Source organism: Monodon monoceros, unplaced genomic scaffold (genome assembly GCF_005190385.1).
Source record: "Monodon monoceros isolate NGI ecotype Baffin Bay Population unplaced genomic scaffold, NGI_Narwhal_1 Super_Scaffold_12, whole genome shotgun sequence".
Classification (NCBI taxonomy): Eukaryota; Metazoa; Chordata; class Mammalia; order Artiodactyla; family Monodontidae; genus Monodon; species Monodon monoceros.
The window spans coordinates 118,689,319-118,712,778 of NW_021703768.1; the positions used below are offsets into that span (position 1 = coordinate 118,689,319).

Genomic DNA, 23,460 nt, shown 5'->3' on the forward strand with positions numbered 1-23,460 from the left:
GAAAATGAAAGAAGTGGGTCCAGTGGATGGCTCCAGAGTCAGGCTTAGGGATCAGGGGAGGCTCCTCCTGGAGGACGCTCCGACACACCCTGAAGGGTGGGGAAGAGTGAGCGGGGGTGGGGGGGGGGGGCAGGTGTGAGCAGGTGGAGGGAGCAGAATGGAAGAGGCTGGAGGTGGGCGAGCTTGCTTCTCGCAGTCCCACACGAGGGCCTGTGCGAGTGGGGAGGAGGACGGTGGGCTGGGGGTGTCAGCAGGGGCCGCCAGATGATGGAAGGCCCGGGACCCCGTGCTCAGGATTTGGACCTTGTCCTGAAGGCCATGCAGAGCTTTGGAAGGGGTCTGAGCAGACTGATGAGAATAGCAGCTACCTGCCAAGCCTCGTCCCGAGTGTTTTACCTGCATCGTCCCATGCCACCCTCACAACCAGGCCATAGGGGTGAAGAAGCTGAGCATGGAGGGTTGGGTAGCTTGCCCAAGATCACGCACATTTGCCCTCCGCAAAGCCCCTTCAACTGTACTCTGGGACGTCGATTGAAAGGGAACAGAGAAGAGGGAAGGAGGCGGCCAGCTGGGAGTAATGCAGGGGAGCTTTGGTGCAGGAGACTCTGGTGCTGAGAACGTTTCTAGAGTGCCATCTGGTGGCCAAAGGCAGGAAAGCCACAGAGGCAGGCAGGTGGGTGGCTGGAGTTCTCAAACGTCCACAGCTCCAGACCCGTGTTCCTGAGCTGTGTACAACACAATGGAAGGAGCTATACCCAGGTGACAATCATTTCACTTAGTGGGAAACCTAATGTGACCCAACGCCCACAGGAGGAATTATGGAATTCATGATTTTACATGTGTTAACATTCATATTCTGGAAAGGGCATTGATTGTGTGTGTGTGTGTGTGTGTGTGTGTGTGTGTGTGTGTGTGTGTGTGTGTTGCCTTGACTGGGATTCGTGGATGTAAAAAATGGACTCACAGGCCAAGAAAAATTTTGAATTTGGATTTCGTAGGTGGTTTTTTTCTTGTTCTCTGTTTTACTCACGTTGGGGGCAGGAAGCTAAGACAACCCTTTAAGAGTCCGAAGTCAGCAAACCAGACCTTTTAAAGGCTATTACCTCTGGGAACGAGGTCCCCTTTTAGTAATATTTCCTCCTCCTTTCTGGCTACAGGGTCAGTTGATCTTTAGCCGCCACATATCAGGGGGTGAAACTGGAGTTTATCTGGAGAGCCTTCATCATCCTGAGTTTTGAAAATAGGTTTGAAGGAGAAGAAGTCCTCTGAAATAGGACCGAAATAGCTGAGGACAGCCTCCCTCTTTTTGAAAAGAGGGCAGGCTTGGGCTTGGTGCTTGGAGGCCTTGTTCGCCACCAGCCTTGGGGTTGTTCACACTTGGGTCCATTGTTTGGGAGGGGTCAGGGAGTGAAGTGAGAAGGGTGGGGGGTCAGAGGATCCCTGGTGTCCTGAGGAACCTTGAGGGTTCAGACCAGCAGGGTGGGACTCTGACCCTTGGGGGACTTGAAGACCAGCTGGAGGAAGGCTAAGATCATGCCCCACCTATGAATGTCCTACGGGGGTTGGCTGCTCACCCCCAGGGCTCCCTGTGAATCTGCCCAGTCGCTGGCCATAGTCATCCTCGCCCACCAAGGCAGTGTTGATGAAACTGGGAAGCTTCATCCTCAGGATCATTCTGGTTGGGGAGGTGACTGGACCACCTAAGGTCTGCCTCTTTTTTTCAGCAAGCCCTTGTTGAAATTGGAGGCAGTCTAGCCAGGGCCATTGACTGGGAGACTCAAGTAGCTGTTCTGGGTCACCTGGTCCTGGCCCGCACTCTGTGATCTCTGTTGGGACAGACCACAGATGTCCATTCCCACACAATGGCACCTCTTTCTGGGCAAAGAGCAGAGAGAAGAATGCACTTTGCAGGGAGAAATTTGCCAAGAAATAAGACTTTTCAAGAAATGAAAAGGCTTTGTGCCTTGATTAAGAGTGGTATCTCTCAGAAGCGTCCACATATCACGATCACTTGAAAAGCTTTTCAAAATACCAGGAACAGGGCAAGAAAATTCATACTTTTCTCTTTCGCAGCCTGCCAAAGAGAATTTTATAATTGCCAGCTCTATTACCCCCTCTCTGAAAATGCTTCTCACCTTTCAGATCATTTGGGACCGGATTGAGAAAGTTGATTGGACCTTTTTTGCTGGCAAGAGAGGCCTAATTGATCTACATAATAAAAGGAAAAATAGATGAGGGGGTGGGGGATTGCTGAAGCTTGAGGATATTGTGGAGGGAGGTACCCTACAGAACAGGCAGAGGCTGTGAAGGAAGTAGATTGAAGATAAGGACTTTCTAACAGATAGTTGTAAACTATGGATCACCTTCGTGGTTTTCAAGATAAATGCAAGAAAAGATTTATAATTTATTTTGTGCTTTAGCAACCACAACACGGCCCCCCCGAACAGACCACATAAATTCTGAGTTGATAAGGGTAACACTTATGTCTCTCTCCCCAATCCTCAGAGGGGGAGAGGGCTACTTCCAGCATGTAGATTTCGGTTCTGATATACTGTAGGTCATTCTGCCATGCACCCCTTCTCCACCCCACCCTCACTGAGAACCACTGACATAGAACTTCTTAGAAGCACCAACAACCTTGTAAGGGCCAAACTCTACAGCCATCAGGCCTTTCTCACTGAGCATCCTCCTGGTCCCCACCTCCCCCCTGTGCTTGTGTCAATGCTCAGCAGAAGCTCTGCACACAGCTGGTTCTTCTTCTGTATTTCTGCAGGCTCTTCTCTCTGCTTCTCTGAATCCTCCTTTGGTTTGCCTTCCTTCTGACTCCCAGGTGTGGGCACGTCCACCAGATAACTCTTCAGCCCTCTCTTCTACATAGGGTTATTAGCTCAGAAATAGTTTGCCAGATTTAACAAATAAAAATATACTGTGCCCTGTTAAATTTGAATTTCAGATAAACAATGAAAAATTTTTAGTATAAGTATTTTTATCTGGCAATCCTATCCAGAAGTAATGTATGATCTTACCACAAGTTCTTTTCTGTTTTCATTTTTCCTCTTCTTCTTTTTATTTTTAGAACTTTGGTTTACACAGTGAATTTGAAAATCTATCAGTAAACACAAAAATCAAACATATTGACTGGGAGCATCATCTGTGCATGAATATTCAGAGGCTGACTCTGTTGATTGGCCTTGTTATGTATTCAGCATTTCTCGGTGACTCTAGGATGGAACTGTTCTCACACTGGAAGAACCACCCCAGAGAAAGCCTGGATCACACTCATTCATTAATTTATTCGGTCATCCAGCCACTCATTTTTTTTTTTTTTTTTTTTCTTCAGTACGCGGGCCTCTCACTGTTGTGGTCTTTCCCGTTGCGGAGCACAGGCTCCAGACGCGCAGGCTCAGCGGCCATGGCTCACGGGCCCAGCCGCTCCGCGGCATGTGGGATCTTCCCGGACCGGGGCATGAACCCGTGTCTCCTGCATCGGCAGGCGGACTCTCAACCACTGCGCCACCAGGGAAGCCCCAAGCCACTCATTTATTTGGTGGAATTCAGCATGTTCTTCTCCATTTACAGGGTCAGGGTTTTTTTGGGAAGGGAAGTGGTAAATAGCTAAAGCTGACCCACATTTCCCCTTTCCATTGGTTTGGTTTTCTTTCTTCACATAGAATCTAATCCGCCTAATTCTCACCTTGCTTCAGAAAGATTCTTGCAGGAAGGAAAATGAGTCCTGCCATCATTACATAAATTCTCATGGGGCTCCCCTTTATAAGTTTATGACAGCCAGGAGTTGAGCCTGGAGCTCCGAGAGAAACAGCCATACACTGATTTATGATGGCAGCCGCTGCTAAATCTCACCCCTCTTTCTTTCTTACAGTGCCATGTTACCTTGGGGTTACAAAGCTCTTTTCACTGTTATTCAGGGGAATAATAATAAAGTCCCAGTTTGCAAGTATAAACATGATCATTCTTTGCCTATTATTGTAAATCAAATTTTACCTTTTGCATCAGAAGCACAGAAAACATTTTTATACTGTTAACCACCGCAAGCCTCTCTAGGAGTCTGTTTTTATATAACCCTGGGATGACCTGAGGTATTGTTTGAGCTACGCTGACCAGGGAAGCTGGCCACACAGGTAGTCTGGCTATTTCTCCTTACAGACCTGAGCACTTTGCATGAGCAAAGTGTAAACTTGATCTAAGCATAGCATTAGGGTTCGTAATGTGGGCTCAGGACTCCAATTGCCTGGGCTCAAAACCTGGCTTTGTAATTTCCTATCTGTGTGACAGTGGCAAGCCACTTAACTTCTCTGTGATCAGTCTCTTTAGCCTTAAAATAGGGATGACGATGATGGTAATATGTTACAGGGTTACTGTCAGGTTTAGGCTAGTCAATACAGAACATTTAGAGTGGGGCATGGGACATGAGTAGCGCTCTAGTTGTTAATTATTTATAATTGCTTTTAGTGTAGTAGCTCTCAATTTTTGTTTTGAGGATGAAGCCCCCGTTTTAAAGAAACACCAATTTTTCAGTTTCCCAGGCGATAATGGTAAATTTTTTGAGATCTACAGAGTGAGCAAATATATAACGACAGGAGACCAGCAGTGATACTTCTGTAATGAGGCGGGGCTCACCACTGTCCAGTCCTGTCCCAGAGTTGGGGCAGGGCTTTCCCTTCCACACTGCTGCCCCTCTCTACGTCAAGGCTTGTTTCAGGGGTGCTTGTGAGTGGTGGCCATTGAAAAGGAGGCTGTCCCCTCTGGGCAGGTGGGATGAGCTCAGCAAAGTCTCTGGACACCATTTGGATACCAGTGACGGACGGGAACCAGTGCAGGTCCTGATGGAAGCCCTGCTGGTCCCTACAAGACCAGACATATTTTTTGACTTACTCCTGCATCTCTACCCAATGGCCTGGGTCTTGACCTCTGGCCTAGGTCACACATCCCATCCTCTCCTAGCCCTAGACTCCATCATCATCTAGTGTCCCTGGGAACGGGGGATGGAGTTGGGTCTCTTTCTCTCTCTCTTTGTATCTTCATTCTCACCTATCATGATGTCATAAACTGTAATCCTGACTTTCCTAGGGCCTTCCCTTTTCATTCTTAAAGCCAGAATGATTTTATTCTGTATTTCTGTTTCAACAAACCCTAGTTCTTTCACAGGCTCTAGGAGAGGGTCAGACTGATGCAGAATTGGTCCTGCTACTATATGTCACCACTGAATGACACCGGTAAAATCACTTCACCCCTTAGTGCCTCAACTTCCTGATTTGTGAAATGGGGAGATAAAATTACCTTGGTCCTGGGGTCCTGGGTGTTTAAATGGGACAATGCGTGTAAAACGCTTAGCACAGTGGAGGGCTGGGCACGTGGGGATAGCTCAATTTAAAACCAAACGACATAAAGCCAGTCACATAAAACCAAAGATACAAAAATGTTATTTTTATGGAGTCTAAAAAGAAAATTAAGTAGAAAACTCTCTTTATCCAATCCTGACCTCCGAATGGGACTCTGAATGCTCAGTCCACTTTAAACATTCATCCAAATTATTAACACTGCTTTGAAATCCTCCCTTCTATTCCCTCCATCCTGTGACCTCTGACATGAAGTCATGATGTGATGTCACAATTCACCTCCTACTCTGACTTTGTGAGAATTTCCCGACCTGGTTCTTCGGCTCCCTCACTTTTTGCATCTGGGAGGTCTCTGTCTGTGTTTGTGGTCTCACCTCCAGGCACTCTGCGGTACGGTTGCCATGCATTTCTCTCTTGATTTTATTTCCTTTGGCTAAACATGAACAGTGATATTAGTGAATGGCTTCAGAGAGTCTTCTTCCTTCCTTTACGTTTTTAAGGAGTATATTTCTGGTTTTGGTGTCCATTACAGGGGTAGTTAGGTTTCTGTTCTGTAATGGTCAAGATTTACAGTACAGAAAATTAGGGCTGATTATTTGCATTTCAAAGATTTCCCTTCTGTGGCAGTCAGGTAAGCCCTTCCAGTGCCCGATTTTTTTTTCCCACTTGGCTTTTCCTTTCTCCTGGGTGCAGGACCAGCATCGTAATTTGTGAAGCCCAGCACAAAATGAAAATGCAGACCCTCTGTTTTCCAGAGTGGCTACACCACTTTACATTCCCAATAGCAACATATGAGGGTTCCAATTTCTCCACATTCCCACCAACACTTGTTATTATCTGTCTTCTTTTTAAAAATTGTTAATTGAGGTGTAATTTACATAAAATGTTATGTTAGTTTCAGGTATATAACAGTGATTCACTATGTGTATGTATTGAGAAATGATTTCCACAATAAGTCTAGTTAACATCCGTCACCATACATACAGATTTTTTTCTTGTGAGGAAAACTTTTAAGATTTATTCTCTTCGCAACTTTCAAATACCGTGTACAATACAGTATTATGTACTATAGTCACCACGGTGCACATAACATCCCAATGACCTATTTATTTTATAATTGGAAGCTGTATCTTCACCCGATTTGCCCACCCCCTACCTCTGGCAACCACCAAATGGTTCTCTGTATCTATGGGCTTGTTTTTTTTGTTTTTTGTTTTTTTTCTTTTTATTATAGCAGTCCTAGTGAGTATGAAGTAGCTTCTCATTAGGGTTTTGATTTCCCTGGTGACTAATGATGTTGAGTATTTTTCACATGCTTGCTGACCACTTGTATATCTTCTTTCGAGAAATGTCTATTCAGATCCTTTGCCCATTTTTAGATTGAGTTACTGGTCTTTCTGTTGTCAAGTTGTAGGAGTTCTTTATATGTTCTGGTCATTAAACCTTTATCAGATATATGATTTTCAGATATGTTCTCCTATTCTGTGGGTTGTCTTTTCACTTTCTTGATAATGTCCTTTGAAGCACAAAAGTTTTTAATTTCTTTTTAAACTGTTCTTTTTAAAAATAATTAATTAAGTAATTAATATTTTTGGCTGTGTTGGGTCTTCGTTTCTGTGCGAGGGCTTTCTCTAGTTGCGGCCAGCGGGGGCCACTCTTCATTGCGGTGTGCGGGCCTCTCACTGTCGTGGCCTCTCTTGTTGCGGAGCACAGGCTCCAGACACGCAGGCTCAGTAGTTGTGGCTCACGGGCCCAGTTGCCCCGTGGCATGTGGGATCTTCCCAGTCCAGGGCTCGAACCCTTGTCCCCTGCATTGGCAGGCAGATTCTCAACCACTGCGCCACCAGGGAAGCCAAAAAAGTTTTTAATTTTGATGAACCCAATTTATCTACTTTTTCTTTCGTTTCTTGTGCTTTTTTTCGTATCTAAGAACCTACTGCATAATCCAAGTTCGTGATTTATTCCAACATTTTCTTTTAAGAGTTTCTTAGATTTACCTTTTACATTTAGGTCTTTGATCCATTTTGAGTTAATTTTTACATATGGCATGAGGTAGGGGACATGTAATTTTAACTCCCACTCAGCCTGTTAATAATCGTGTACCCTTTAGTAAATTCTTGAACCTCTCTAAGTTTCAGTTTTCTCACTCGTAAAGTGGGAATAACAGATGGTACCGAAATCATAAGGCTATAGTGAAGATAAAGAGAAAATTTACATAAAGCACGTAGCACAGGGCCTGAAGCATCCTATGCTTAATAAACATGGTAGTTATTACTGTTATGAACAATGAGTGAATGCCTTCATAGTGGAGGTGTCAGAAAGATGGGCAGCATTTCTGAGACCGGGATCCGAGGAGGGAGAAGAGGCTTGCGTAGTCTATCTGGGCGAGCAGGTCTGGGATTGTTATAGGAACGTCTGCCCCCGGTAGATCGCTGCCTCATGATCACCTGTAGGGATTGGTAAAAATTCTAATTTCCGGACACTGTCACAGAAGTACTGAAAGGACCCCCCTGGGTAGGGGGCCCCAGAATCTGCATTTGTGTCAACTTCTCCAGAGGCATACTTATTAAGTGTGCAGGGCTGCGGTACGGGTGACGATGGTCGCTCCTGCAGCGCCGCCTTTGACCTGCGGGGGGCGGCCGAGGGGCCGGGGCGGTCAAGGCGGCTGCGCAGAGCCCTTCTCACGCGGGGGACTCCCAGCCAGATCCGCGCCGCTCAGCTGACAGCTCCGAAGACTGAAGAGGCGGTACGCTGGTTGAGCCGGGCGTCTCCAGGCGGAGCCGGCGAGTGGAGGTGAGGGGACCCGGAGCTAGGGTGGAGGGCGGAACTGTCGGGCCCGGCACGGCGGGGCAGCCGGAAGGTACGGTGGGGACTGCGCTCCGGGCGCGCGAGGCAGAGAAGGGCGGCCGGGCCGGGACTGCTCAGCGGGCTTCAGCTCCCCAGACCCGGGACTGGGCGCCCACAGCCCGGCCCGGCTAAGACCCACGGGGCGCTTAGAGGAGGAAGGGGAAGGACCAGGCCCTGCTCCTTTGGGACGCCCCGGGGCGGCCCACACCCGTGCAGCGCCCTCCGTGTCCAAGCGCCGGGGCAGGTAGCAGGGCTCGGGCCTGCCCCCAAGTTGTAGGTGAGTCTCACAAACAAGGACTCCACACCCCGCGATGAGCGGTGGAGACACCGGCAGCGGCGTGCTGAGCCCGGAGCCAGGGCAGACCTCACGGCTGGAGCCCGCACGGTGTGGCCTGGGAGTATGAGTAGGATTTTCCCAGGCCCAAGGGAAACCCGGAGGAGGAGGGGCCTTCCCTCACTGATGTAGCGGTTTCCGGTTTGCCAAAAGCAATATTAAACTTGAATTCTCTCTTGTGTCGTGGCACCGGGGTTTATTCTCGTTCCCGTGTTACGGCTGAGGAAACAGGGTGGTCCGAATCCAGGTTTAGTTATGTATTAGCTGTGTGACTTTGGGCCAGCAAGGACTTAAAATGTCATTTTTCTCTGTATAATGGAAGTAGGGCCAGGACTTGCTCCATGGGGCTGTGGGAATGTAACGAGCTAATGCATTTAAAGGGCTTAGCACAATGCCTGACACACGGTAAGAGCTCCCTAAGTGACTGTTCTTACGGTTATTGTGACGACCGACCCAACCTGCTCCTAGTGGGATGTGGCAACGCTGTCACTGAACCTTGATTCTAGTCCCCCATAAGAGCACACTGCATCTCACCCCAATTCAGTTCTCACTTTTTCCAGTGTCTAATGTAAGGCACTGGTAGATGCTGAGAACAATATACGCAGATGCAAAAGACTTGATCCTCACCCATAAGGAGCTAATGCGGTCTGGTAGGAGAGGAAGTGCAAGTTCAGAGGAAGAACTGTAATGCAAGGTGGGTTGTGACAATATCATAGGAAAGTTGCAGTAGAAAAGTTTGCTGGATTTTTAAAGAAAGACATGATATCTAATTGGAAAATTTTACGTGGAATAGGGGCTTTGGATATGGGTCTTGAAAGCTGAATGGATAGAATCAGAAGGAAATCTAGGTCAGCGATCTGAATTAAGGGACTGGGACCCAGTGGCAGCTTCAGAAGCTGGGGTCTGGGAGGGTAGGTCATGAGGAGCTGCCGATGGGAAACAGCTTGGAGTAGAGCTTAAGCCTGGCTGCTCATTAGAATCACGTGGAGAGCTTGGATAGCTACTGATGCCTGATTGAATTGCTCTGGGGTATCGCCTGGGTATTGGGATTTTAAAAGTAGCTCCTCAGGTGATTCTACCATGCAGACAAGGTAGAGAACACTAATCTAAAACCAGAAACTATAAATTCATCTCACCCCATTTATAATGTTTGAACAGGAAGAAACAAAAAGCTTAATTACATTATCACCGTGTACTACACCTGGTAAAATTGTTTACAATTAAGTAATGTGAAAAGACGGTATAGTACATAGTAATACTACTCAGTAAATGTAAATTAATCCTGAATTTCATTCTTAGCTTATCTGGGAGTCACACATCTGAGAATTTGGTTTTAAAATTATGGTTTTACATCATATTTTTTGCATATAATATTAGGATGTTCATAGGATTCTCTAAAACCCATCTATGGACCACTCTCCCCTTCTCCTTCATTCCCCGTTAAGAAGCCTGGTAAAGCATTTAGAATAGGACTTAAAAGTGTGTGTGCGTGTGCGCTTTTATTGTTTTGTTTTTAAATATCCTGCTGTCTTGCTTAAATTAACCTAATGTTGAGTGTCCCTGGCAGGATTAATTCATTAGCAGGCAAGAGGACAAACTGGAGGGGGATAGGAAGTGAAGGAATAGAGGAAGCAGAAGAGGAAAGGAGAAACAAAATCAAGAAAACCGCAGGAAGTCGTTTGTTATGGGAGCATGCTGTACTGTCCTCTCATATGACCTCGGTGTTTCTCCTCAGCTCCTCCTGGGGCTGAAGGCAGTCAGATAAGAAGGGTGCTCTTATTACTGGGGACATGCACATGTCCGTTCAACCACGTGCCTCAGTTAGGCTGACCTAGGAGAGTAATATGCAGCTGTAGATTAGGATTGACTGTGTGTTAGGATGTGTTTGATTTAAGTGATGGTAACGGAAATTCAGAATTTAAATTTGGAGAGGGTCCTAACACCATCTTTTGTATTTTTTTTCTGCAATTGGCAGGATTTCTGTAGTATACCTAGTATGAGTTCCACATCTTGGCCTCTTATCCAGCTTCAGCAGTCTCATCTCCATCATCTGGAGAGTAAATGAGATTTGCATGAGTTCCAAACTGAGCTGAAATACGGACTGCAATGCCAATATCCTTTTCTTCTGGTTGTTATTAACAGGTACTAACTGACCTCGAATAGAATATGTCACTGTGTCTTAGGGACACAGCTCAAGCAGAACTGTTATCATCTGCTGGAAAAACGTACCTTTTGAAAATGGAATCATTTTAAATGAATCTGTCTCAGTTTTGTAGTATCACCTTTTATAACGTGAAAAACCATGTCCTAACTTTTCAATTCTGTGCATTTCCGTGTAGAAAAATATTTCAGCCAAGAGGGAGCATATTTGCAAATGCAGTTATAGTCCAATATTTTAATTGATAGAATGGTAATTTTTGGTGGTGGTTTTATTAAAGTAATTTTCGTAGATGCTCACTACATATTTTTTGCACGTTTAAATTATCTGATAGTGTGGTGCATCTTTCAGCTGCTGTGATTAAAAAGCATTGTACAGTTTAATTGTAGCATATTTTCACTGTTGGTGTTACCTTAAAAAATGATAAATGTTACAATTGATTTGACAAAATTCATTATTGTTTCAAAAATTTAATGTTATTTTGCTACTTCCTCAGTTATCTGTCTTACATAGTATCTGTCCCTGTAACATTCTCTAGAGTAGGGTGGTCTCAACTGGGAGCAATTTTCTTCCGCCTTCCCTGTGCAAGGGGGGGATATTTGGCTGTGTCTGGCGATATTTGTGACTGTCACAACTCTTGAGGAAAAGGGATGCTATTGGTATCTAGTAGGTTGAAGCCAGGGATGCTGATATACATCCTCTAATGCACAGGATAACCTCCCACAACAATTGTTTGTTCCAAAATGTCAGTAGCGCGGAGTTTGAGAAAACCTGTCCTAGAGATTGCTGTGGATTTAAAAACTTCATTTATTTTTAAGCATATCAAGTATACTTTGACTACTTTTATGAGCAAGGCATTTTCGGAAGTTCAGTGGGCAAGTCAAACTAATTTGTGATTTTTTTGATTGTGCTTTTTTTCTTAAATCATACCTAACTGATAAAGTCAGCAATTAAAAGAACCACAACTCTCCTTTTTGGAAAAGGCTATTGCTGTTGCAGAGCTACTGGAATATTAGATATGCCTGTCATTTTTAGTTTGACAGAAAAGTGAGAATATTGATTAATTCTTTGCAGTTGTTTTTGAGGAACTTTCTTTTTGGGGGGTGTGCGGGGGGGCCGTGGACAGTGCCGCTAGACTTTTCCAAACTCTGTGCCTTTTCCGTTCTTAACTGACTTGAATGATTGTCTTCAGCTCCTCAGAAAATTAAATGTCGTCAGAAGACCGAGAAGCTCAGGAGGATGAATTGCTGGCCCTGGCGAGTATTTATGATGGAGATGAATTTAGAAAAGCAGAGTCTGTCCAAGGTGGAGAAACCAGGATCTATTTGGACTTACCACAAAATTTCAAGATATTTGTGAGCGGTTAGTTAATATTCTCTTAAACAGATTTTTCTAAATAAAGGTTATTCTCAGTTTCTTAGTGTACCCTAAATTATTTATTATCTTGTATTTATAGGCATCAGTGATATATGGTAGTATTACAGATTTAATGCCTGTTTCTCTTTTAATTGAAAATTGAGCTGGGGGTGAACAATTTTCAATTTGATCCTGCCTTTTTGATCACTGAATTAGGATATTATCCTGCATATTTCATGCATCCTAATCGTCTTAACTAGCAGTTCATTAGCCATGAGTCATTGGCTGTTAAATAGGGATAATAAAAGAGAAAATGAAATAATATATGTGAAAACACTTGGAAAGATTTAAAGTACCATGGCGGTTGTTAATACTATTTGGTTTCCAGAATCTTTTCAACCACCATAAACACATGACACTTGCTGCTACTCTGTGACCTTCTGCTTCAGAAAAAAGTTGAAAACTGGTACTTTTGATACCAATGTACCAGATGTCATCTGTGAACACTTTCTTAAAATGTTTCTACTATAAAGGCTTTGAGTAAACAAATTAAGTGTGATAACTGAAAATGAAACTTCGATTGTGAGAGTGTTGTGTGTTGTATCTTGCCCTCAAGAGATCCTTGTACTGGCACAAATTCTCCCAACTATGATTCATGGGTAGTTGGCACATGGTGGTCTAAGTAGGTCGTGGCTCTTTGATAGAAATAAACGTCCTTTTCTCTAGATTGTGTCTTTAATCATCTACTGTAAAACAACAACAAAAGAAAACATTGTGTTATTACTTGTCATTAGTGTTAGGAATTATACTCAAAAGTGTATACAAGAATAAGTTGTGTATCTTCATTTTAAATTTCATGATGCTTAGTAGATTTTTTTAAGGGCTTACAAGATTTTTTTTTTAAGGTGGCGGCTACGAAGTAACATTAGGGAATAGAAGGTGCTTTGGGGCAGGGTTTTTATCCCCTCAACCAAAGCATTACGTTTTTCTTGAGCATTGCTCAGCAGTAACGGACACTCAAGTGTTGACCAACTGATCCTTTCTAATCTTTGTTTTTGGTTCAGGCAATTCAAATGAGTGTCTCCAGAATAGTGGCTTTGAATACACCATTTGCTTTCTGCCTCCACTTGTGCTGAACTTTGAACTGCCACCAGATTATCCATCCTCCGCCCCACCTTCATTCACACTTAGTGGCAAATGGCTGTCACCAACTCAGGTTAGACCCGAAACTTAATTTCTCCTATCCATCTTTAGAAACTTAAAAATCATCTTTAATTGAACACTACCTTGATGATCTTGAATTCAGTGCATGAAGAACAAATGGGTTTGATTTTGTAATTTTTTTTCCCCTTGCCTTCATGAATTGCAATGTTAATAAATTGAAAATGTTTGGTGTTTTAGAAAAGAATGGCGTAATTAGAACGATTAATCATTTTGAATTGCAGTAGGAGTAATTTTTAATCAAGTATATTGTTTCTCTCTTTGTCTTGTTATTTTCCTATTTAATCTGTATTGTAATGGATACTATAAGGTCCTCCTCATTTTCCTTAGATGTTGGTATTGCTTTTTTTTGTTTTTTGGTTTTTTTTTTGCTGTACGCGGGCCTCTCACTGTTGTGGCCTGTCCCGCTGCGGAGCACAGGCTCCGGACGTGCAGGCTCAGCAGCCATGGCTCACGGGCCCAGCCGCTCCGCAGCATGTGGGACCTTCCCGGACCGGGGCACGAACCCGTGTCCCCTGCATTGGCAGGCGGACCCTCAACCACTGCGCCACCAGGGAAGCCCTGGTATTGCTTTTTATTTTTTTTAGTTTCTTATCCATTCCTTAAATGAAAGATTTAATTGTAGTCAGGAGGACTAAAATTGAGCTAATGTAGTTATAATAAATATTTCCTAAGAAAACGTAAGAGTGCTTTTATTTTTAAAAGTCTGTATATTAATAACAGAGTTGTTGACTACTCTCACATAGGTGTGAATGCACACAAATAGAAATGTGTATGATTCCTGTAGATATCTCATTAAGGCTTGAGATCTTATATTATGATCTTTATTTCCTCTGGGTTGTATATCTTTTTCTAGTAACAACCTCAGCTCTTGATTGAGGCATGAATATGGCTTGAAGCTAATATCATGTATTCTGGGGTAGATAATGGATCAGTAGCAGTTATTTTTCTAGAAGTCATGATGAAGATTGATAGGCTGATGTATTAAGACAAAAGCTGTCAGAGTTACTTGACCTCAAGGAACAGCTGTCAGTTTTTCCTTTTTGATCGTGTAATTTTCATTCCCACCCCTGCTCATCACCAGTCTAATCTTTAGATGAGAGTGCTTTTGTAAAATTGAACTTACAGTTTAAAAACAAAATTAAACTTTAAGAAAGAATAATACATGTAGAGTAAAAAGGAATTTTACCTTACATTTTAATATCTGTGTCAGAGGCAACACATGCAAGACAGTGGATGATTTGCCCAAGAATATCAAAGATGTTTGACATTTAGATCACCGAGAGTTGACTGAATTATCTAGATGTTTATAGTCCCATTTCTCTAGAGAGCTCTTGATACTTTATGTCCATGCATGTTTGCACATATACAGTTTCAGATTCCAGCCAAATAGCATCTACTTAATGCTGGCTTTTAGGGTGTGGGGAGAAGAGGGTTACTCATTATTTTATGTTACACAGCTAAAATTACAGTAGGGTTCTCTATCAAATTTTTGTCCTTCTTCAGTTCTTGTTTGTTACTGGGCCCAGATTCCTTGGCATCATGAATTTCACCTGTTGATAGTGAAGTTGATTCATGGACCTGTCCCTCACTGAATTTGGTTGGTAGATAGAAGTGGGTTTAGTTTTCTAGTATTTTCCATCATTCCTCTTCCAATATATATACACAGTCTCTCTCATGCTCTTCTCTTTCTTCCTCCCTTATTCCTCACATTTATGTACATCCCAGATGCCTCTTTTGAGAAGGGACTAGAGAAGAAAAGAGGACGGAGGAGAATGGCTTCTCCACTGGACTTGGTAGCCCAAACAATACTCACGAACAAGGCTTCCCTTTTAGTATTTATTACATTTTAAAGATTTCATCAGGTTTCTGGTTGATCATATTGCATGATTCATATTCATGCAAATGTATAAAAGCATTAGTTGTCCAATCTTGAAGTAGTCAGTAAGTGTTTAATTTTGTGCCTGTATAGGGTTTAGTGAATAGCGCTACGCAGCGTAAGGAAGAGAGAATGTGGTCCTTTTTCACTTGGTATTCAAATTTACAAAATTTATTTACATCTGGAAGGCTTATTTTTTGATGTTTACCTTAAAAAGAAAAGCTGCTTATGATTCCTGAGCTCTACTTTAAAATATTTTACATTTCTAATGGAAAATCTTCTTATATTTGCCTTTCAAATTGAACAGACCAGGTTTTTGGGGTTTTTTTGTTTTGCGGTACGTGGGCCTCTCACTGTGGTGGCCTCTCCCGTTGCGGAGCACAGGCTCCGGACGCGCAGGCTCAGCGGCCATGGCTCACGGGCCCAGCCGCTCCGCGGCATGTGGGATCTTCCCGGACCGGGGCACGAACCCGCGTCCCCTGCATCGGCAGGCGGACTCTCAACCACTGCGCCACCAGGGAAGCCCACGAACAGACCAGTTTTAAGGAGGAAAAGTCAAAATAGTTTAAACTTTGGTTGCTTAGGTTAGGAAATGTGAGCTTTGGCCTATGGCAGCCAAACCATGTTAAGGGCTTATAATCATGTCTGGGTTCAATATCAGCCTGCCTCCCTCTATTAGCCAGGATCTGGTGTAAGCCCAGATTGCTTAGTTGAAATCAGCTTGTAAATCTGAATACCAAGGACTCTGAGGTTAGATTCTGTTAGTGATTCTTTCGCACGAGGTGGCTTCTTGATACGACTGAAAGAATTAATTTTAAGGTTTGGATGGTATTTTTAAACTGTTCTTTTCCTAATCATTATTGTAGGGTACCTACAGGGCTAGGACTCCAAGGAATAGAAATAGTTCATTTTAGAACTAGATCTCTTCTCCTACACGAGGTAGCAATACTAACGTGAAGAAAAATAAAGAACAGAAAAAGTCCCCCATTGCAGTGGCTCGTATGTAAACCTAGTTCTGCATTTGGTAGAGTCTTGCTGTTTCTCTTGTTTTAATGATACTTCTTTTAGCTCTGACCTTGTGTTCTACTGTGGCTCGTGTTGCTGAATAGTTTAAGAAGTGCTTCGATAAGAACACTGATGCTGTTGTGCAGCACAGTTTATCACAGAAGTGAAAAATCATGTTAGGAGGTAGAAAACCCTGACCTAAAAAGATTTCAAGGGAAATCAGGAGTTGACAGCATCGTCATCTTTCCAAACTTACCAGCATCCTCATGTGTTTTCCCCTAGCTGTCTGCTCTCTGCAAGCACTTAGACAACCTGTGGGAAGAACACCGCGGCAGCGTGGTCCTGTTTGCCTGGATGCAGTTTCTTAAAGAAGAGACCTTAGCGTATCTGAATATTGTCTCTCCTTTTGAACTCAAGATGGGTTCTCAGAAAAAAGTTCAGAGGAGGATGGCTCAAGCTTCTTCCAACACAGAGCTAGATTTTGGAGGAGCTGCTGGATCTGACGTAGACCAAGCGGAAGTTGTGGACGAGAGAGCCGTGCAGGATGTGGAATCGTTGTCCAGTCTGATCCAGGAAATCTTGGACTTCGATCAGGCTCAACAGATAAAATGCTTTAATAGTAAATTGTTCCTGTGCAATATCTGCTTCTGTGAGAAGCTGGGTAGTGAGTGCATGTACTTCTTGGAGTGCAGGCATGTGTACTGCAAAGCCTGTCTCAAGGACTACTTTGAAATCCAGATCAGAGATGGCCAAGTTCAGTGCCTCAACTGCCCAGAACCCAAGTGCCCTTCAGTGGCCACTCCTGGTCAGGTAACTCTTTTACTCTGCTGACAGCTGCCCCCTAATTCTCTCTCACAAAGGGAGACATTTTCTCAGGAACTTCTTGATAGGGCTCATCAGGGCAGTCTGAGGCCTGGGAGCCAGCCCACAAGTTGTTTCATTGTATCCATCAAGAATGCCACGATCTTAGTTTAAGCAAATGTAAATGCTTCCTTTGCTGGCTTTGGAATGTGTGGTCCTCCGCAGGGATGAGCAGTTAAAAAAGTAAAGTAATTCTGGTGATTTACTCTGTATATCTGCTAGGTGGGGGAAGTTCTACCCTGTCTTTATGTGACAGGGTTGGGATCTGGAGGGGTTATCTCTTAGAATAGTTAACCAAATGTTTTACAGACTTTTAAAGACAGCCTGCTTGGTTTCCTTTTTTTTTCAGTCAACTCCATTAAGGCATAAATGTACTCATTTAAAGTGTACTGTCTGCTTAGTTTTTTTTTTTTTTTTTTTTAAACATCTTTATTGGGGTATAATTGCTTTACAATGGTGTGTTAGTTTCTACTTTATAACAAAGTGAATCAGTTATACATATGCATATGTTCCCATATCTCTTTCCTCTTGCGTCTCCCTCCCTCCCACCCTCCCTATCCCACCCCTCCAGGAGGTCACAAAGCACCAAGCCGATATCCCTGTGCCATGCGGCTGCTTCCCACTAGCTATCTACCTTACGTTTGTTAGTGTGTATATGTCCATGACTCTCTCTCGCCCTGTCACAGCTCACCCTTCCCCCTGTCTGCTTAGTTTTTACACATGTGTAGACCCACGTAACCACCATCTCAGTCAAGATGTAGACCTCCCATAACTTGGTTTGATTTTGAAAGTAGAGTTTTAGTTTATGTGCCTCTGGTTTACACTAGCTTCCTAAGGATCTCCTCAGGATCAGAACTGGTTGGAAAATCATCAAACCTATGATGTTTTATATTTCCCTCCAGGTCAAAGAGCTAGTGGAAGCGGAGTTATTTGCCCGTTATGACCGCCTTCTCCTCCAGTCTACCTTGGACCTGATGGCAGATGTGGTGTACTGCCCCCGCCCATCCTGCCAGCTGCCTGTGATGCAGGAGCCTGGCTGCACAATGGGCATCTGTTCCAGCTGCAATTTTGCCTTCTGTACTTTATGCAGATTGACCTACCATGGGGTTTCTCCATGTAAGGTGACTGCAGGTAGGTTGTAACTGTGTGAACTCAGTCTCCCAGCGCTCCACCCGCCTCCCCCCACTCACCGGAAATAAAAAGAGACATCACTTCAATTCTTCAGTTTGGAAGAATTGTGTTCTTCTGTGTTTGTTCAACACATACTTTTGAGTCAGTTACTGTCCTAGGTTCTGGGGATACAGCAGTGACCAAATGCCCTCATGGAACTTACATTCTAATGGGGGAGATAGGCAGACAAAATAAATAAGAATATTCGATGGTGGTAAATGCTGAAGAGGGAAAAAAAAATAAAGCAGGGACAGGCTATGAAGTGTTCTGAAGGGGAAGGGGCTTTGGATTTTATTTAGAAAAACCAGGGGAGGCCTCGCTGGCAAAGTGGTTTGAGTAAAGACTTGAAGGAAGTAAGGAAACAAGCCACGCAGATATCAGGGGGAGCATTCCAGGGAAGGAATGACAGGGTAATTTCTGTCTATGAATATGGAATAATGTAGATCCTGGTCGGCAGATGCAGAGCATCTAAGCCATCACTCTTGTTTCCACTGTACACATGTTTGATCAGTCATCAGGTGCTTTCTCAGTGAGCCCTGGGAGGCCTCAGAATCTTCCTCAACACAGTGCTTCAGAAGGCCACCCTCTATTGAGGTCGTCACAGGAGGTAAAACCTGTTAGCCATTTCTGATCTAGATTAAGGTTTGAGGAATCAGGCCCTGGACATCAGTTTGACTAGACTTCGGTGACTTAGTCTTTCTCAAACTAAAAGGGCTGATGATAATAGCTACTTCATAAGGTTCTTGTAAGTTTGAAATGACCTGTTGGAGTGCTACTTAAAGTTGTAATAGTTGTTATACTGGTCTGTGACAAGGTGAATACAGAAATTGAGAGTCAGTGTTTGAAACTTTAATAACGATTTTGCTATCGCTATTCACTGACTAAATTTTATGGCAGTCAAATCTAATAAAAATTTAGGCTTATATTTTTTGTCTTTTTACCCTCATTTTTCTAATAATTCATTTGATTATATTTTGCAAAAGTACTGGTCCTTGACAGAGTGAGGGAAAAAAACTGGTACTTAACCATAGTTTGAGAATGGGCTAATGTATGGAAAATGCAAAATGGTAACTATTTCTTTTTTAGTTTGTGTATTTATTTATTTATTTAAATTATTGAAATGTAGTTGATTTAAAATGTGTTAGTTTCTGCTGCACAGCAAAGTGATTCAGTTATACATATGTGTACATTCTTTTTCATATTCTTTTCCATTGTGGTTTGTCACAGGATATTGAATATAGTTCCCTGTGCCATACAGTAGGACCTTGTCGTTTATCCATTCTATATAAATACAACAGTTTGCATCTGGTAACCCCAATCTCCCAATCCATCTCTCCCCCAGGCCCCCTCCCCGTTGGCAACCACAAGTCTGTTTTGTATGTCTGTGAGTCTGTTTTTGTTTTGTAGATAGGTTCACTTGTGTCATATTTTAGATTCCACATGTAAGTGATATTATATGGTATTGGTCTTTATGACTTAGTTCACTTAGTATGATAATCTCAAAGTCCATCCATGTTGCTGCAGATGGCCTTATTTCATTCTTTTTTATGGCTGAGTAATATTCTGTTGTATCTATATACATACCACATCTTCTTTATCCATTCCTCTGGCGATGGACATTTAGGTTGTTTCCATGTCTTGGCTGTTGTAAATAGTGCTGCTGTGAACATAGGTATCTTTTTGAATTATAGTTTTGTCTGGATACATGCCCAGGAGTGGGATTGCTAGATCATATGGCAACTCTTATTTTTAGTTTTTTGAGGAATCTCCATACAGTTTTCCATAGTGGCTACACCAATTTACATTCCCACCAACAATGTAGGAAGGTTCCCTTTTCTCCACACCCCCTCCAGCATTTGTTATTGGTAGACTTGTGTGTTATTTTGTTGGGTTTTTTTTGGCCTTGATGTGTGGCATGTGGGATCTTGGTTCCCTGGCCAGGGATTGATCCCGTGCCCCCTGCATTGGGAGCATGGAACCTTAACCACTGGACTGCCAGGGAACTCCCCTGTAGACTCTTTTTTTCTTTCAAAGTTTAGTTTTTATTTTTATTTATTTATTTATTTTTATAAATTTATTTATTTATTATTTATTTTTGGCTGTGTTGGGTCTTTGTTGCTGCACGTGGGCTTTCTCTAGTTGTGGCGAGCGGGGGCTACTCTTCGTCGCGGTACACGGGCTTCTCATTGCGGTGGCTTCTCTTGCTGCAGAGCACGGGCTCTAGGGTGCGCGGGCTTCGGTAGTTGTGGCTCGCGGGCTCTAGAGCGAAGGCTCAGTAGTTGTGGCACGTGGGCTTAGTTGCTCTGCGTCATGTGGGATCTTCCCAGACCAGGGCTTGAACCCGTGTCCCCTGCATTGGCAGGCGGATTCTTAACCACTGTGCCACCAGGGAAGTCCTCCCCTGTAGAATTTTTAGTGATGGCCATTCTGACTGGTGTGAGGTGGTACCTCATCGTAGTTTTGATTTGCATTTCTCTAACAGTTAGCAGTGATGAGCCTCTTTTTATATGTCTTTCGGTTATCTGGATGTCTTCTCTGAAGAAATGTCTATTTAGTTGTTTTGCCCATTTTTCCATTGAGCTGTTTGTTTGTTTTTTGTTGAGTTGTATGAGCTGTTTGTATATTTTGGAAATTTAGACCTTGTCGGTTACATCATTTGCAAATGTTTTCTCCCAGCCTATAGGTTGTCTTTTCATTTTGTTTACGGTTTCCTTTGCTGTACAGAAGCTTGTAAGTTAGATTAGGTCACATTTGTTTACTTTTGCTTTTATTTCTATTGCCTTGGTCAGGAAATGTTTTGCCTGTGTTCTCTTCTAGAGGTTTTATGGTGTTATGTCTTACATTTAAGTCTTAAACCACAAAATGGTAACTAGTAATGCCAGTATTACTATAGTTATTAATTGTTATTAATTAATTAGTTATTAATTAATTATTATCAGTGTCATTATCTCTAAGAAAGGACTCTGAGCGGAGAATGAGTAAATACAGTACTTCCAGTTGCCTATTGCAGAGTTTTGTAGGGTTTATAGGCAGATGGGATGGAGAACTCACCAGAATATAATGTTAGCCTTTACTTTAGACTTCTGTATCCTTATCATTGAGAGGCTGAAGTACATTTCGGGTGTTTCACAGTGTTTGGGGAAGAAATCAAAGATAGGCTTGGGGGCTTCAGCAAAATTAGCAATCTCTTTCTCAGTCTCTATATCTATATATTTGATATTACCATACAAAATATATGATATACTAATAATTTTATTATTTTGAGAACATTAGAGCAGTAACCTTTGTGCTTAAGATGTCTAGGAACACAAAAACGTTTTGAATTAGTAGAGGAGATAAAAGTGACAGGATAAAAAAATACATGTCTGCTACATCTAAGTAGAAGTGACGGAGTCATGGGAATGAACAACACAGAGAAAGGATTCACAAGTGAAGCAAAAGTGCAGATAGAATTCTGCCCCTGAAGATGTCCACTGCGTTTAGAGGGAAGATGTCCACCTCTAAATAATGTGAGGAAAGTAAATTAATAACATAGCTAGAACATTGTTGAGAGAGGTCTTTAATTAATTGTGTTGAAAAATTAAGGTAATAGAATTGTGAGCAAAAGCCTTGTCTACAACTAAAGCCTTTGGGAATGGCTGCCCATTCCATTTGAGTTAAGTGATAAAGCAGTAGAAACCAGACTGAAGAGTATTAAGGGGAAGAGTTGACAGGAGGGACTATTCATTTCCTGTGGGTGGTAAACTTTATTCACTGGCTTCTTTTTATATACAGAATTGAATAGCTGGTCTTTGCCCTGGTGCTCTTGTTTAATTTGGTAGGCCTGTTGTTATCAAATGGTGAATGATGCTGATTTAGTAGAAAATCAGCGTCTGTTTCAACCTTTGTGTCATTTAGATAAGTCAGTCTTAAACTGTACTACTAGTTGTACTAGTTGCACAAAAATATCAACATTAATAAGTTAAAAGCAAAGGAAAAAGATAAGCTGTTATTCTGTCACCTTTAACAAGTCCAGCTTTTCTACTTGGAGGATTCCCGTCTGTTCTTTGTCTTTCATGCATGTGTAATTTTTACCTAGTTACAACCTAAATATGCTTTTTTCTGAATTCCATAATGAGTATTTTAACTGAGTTGTAGCCATCCTAATTATAAGTTTTAATAACTAAATATTATATCTTAAGTGGCTCCACACATAATTATTCCCTTGGACATTTAATTCGTTTGCCATTTTTATATGTAACTTTACTTTGGATTAATTCCTTATGATTAAAATCCCAGGAATAGCATTATTGAGTAGTCAAACGTTATGGCCAATTTTAATGGTTTTTAATCAGCATTACAAGTTGTATAAAAGTTAATTTTCCATTTCACTTTCTAGAGAAATTAATGGACTTACGAAATGAGTACCTGCAAGCAGATGAGGCCAATAAAAGATTTTTGGAACAGAGGTATGGTAAGAGGGTGATTCAGAAGGCACTGGAAGAGATGGAAAGTAAGGAGTGGCTAGAAAAGAACTCAAAGAGCTGCCCATGTTGTGGGACTCCCATTGAGGTAAAGGTTTGGGGACAGACATGGCGGCAAACCTAATTGCAAGCATGTTACGATTTCCTCAAGAAGCCTTTTAATTTTGTGCCTAATTAAGAAAACACATTTTGGTATTTATTAAACTTTCTTAACTTGGAAGATGTAAATTTACTACTAAATATTGTTATTGACCTAAAATGTATGTAGGCTTCCCATTTCAAAGAGCTTTCATACGGTGACAGTTGTTCTCACATTATATCCACCTCAAAATTGAGTGGGTTATAAAGAGGCCATACTCGAGCTACAGTCAACTCTTAACTCATCTACGTGACTAAAAAAGAATCAAGCCTGACTTCTCCGAACTATATACCCTGGAATTTAATAGCTGTTTTACAAGTGCCTGCTTATGAAATGGAGACATCTGAGTCAAGATAGATAGATACATCTACTGCTTCTTGACAAAATCTTAATATGTTTCAAAATTGAAATATGTCTTTGCATTTGATTCTGTTGTTCCAGTCCATCATATCTGAGCTGACCCTTGTGGTGATGCCCCAGTTACTCCATTAAGGAAACTGGCCTTCTATTTAACCACTTCTGACATGCCTCAGCTCTTATAGAATGGGGGACTTGGTACCAAATGTTTACTTAGATTTATGTAAAAAGTTTAAATCCCACATATTAAATCCAAACATTTTAATATTAATCTAACTGTATGTTTCACTTATACATGTTTGGTTTGTATTTA

The 23,460-nt window shown here is 42.4% G+C and overlaps 1 protein-coding gene across 4 annotated transcripts in view; it reads left to right on the forward strand.

Moving 5' to 3' along the window:
• The window catches only part of RNF14 (ring finger protein 14), a 47,275-nt gene that overhangs the window by 19,321 nt on the left and 4,494 nt on the right, over positions 1-23,460 (forward strand). Inside the window, exons 1-6 of one of the 4 annotated variants that reach the window (XM_029218170.1) lie at positions 8,048-8,150; positions 11,889-12,058; positions 13,117-13,268; positions 16,440-16,967; positions 17,921-18,149; positions 22,567-22,739. In XM_029218170.1, coding sequence (XP_029074003.1) covers positions 11,905-12,058; positions 13,117-13,268; positions 16,440-16,967; positions 17,921-18,149; positions 22,567-22,739 — 1,236 coding nt within the window. In that variant the 5' untranslated portion in view covers positions 8,048-8,150; positions 11,889-11,904. Of the gene's footprint in view, positions 1-8,047; positions 8,151-8,276; positions 8,482-11,888; positions 12,059-13,116; positions 13,269-16,439; positions 16,968-17,920; positions 18,150-22,566; positions 22,740-23,460 lie in introns of those variants that run through there. The other 3 variants (XM_029218169.1, XM_029218168.1, XM_029218171.1) reach the window with 3 other exon arrangements.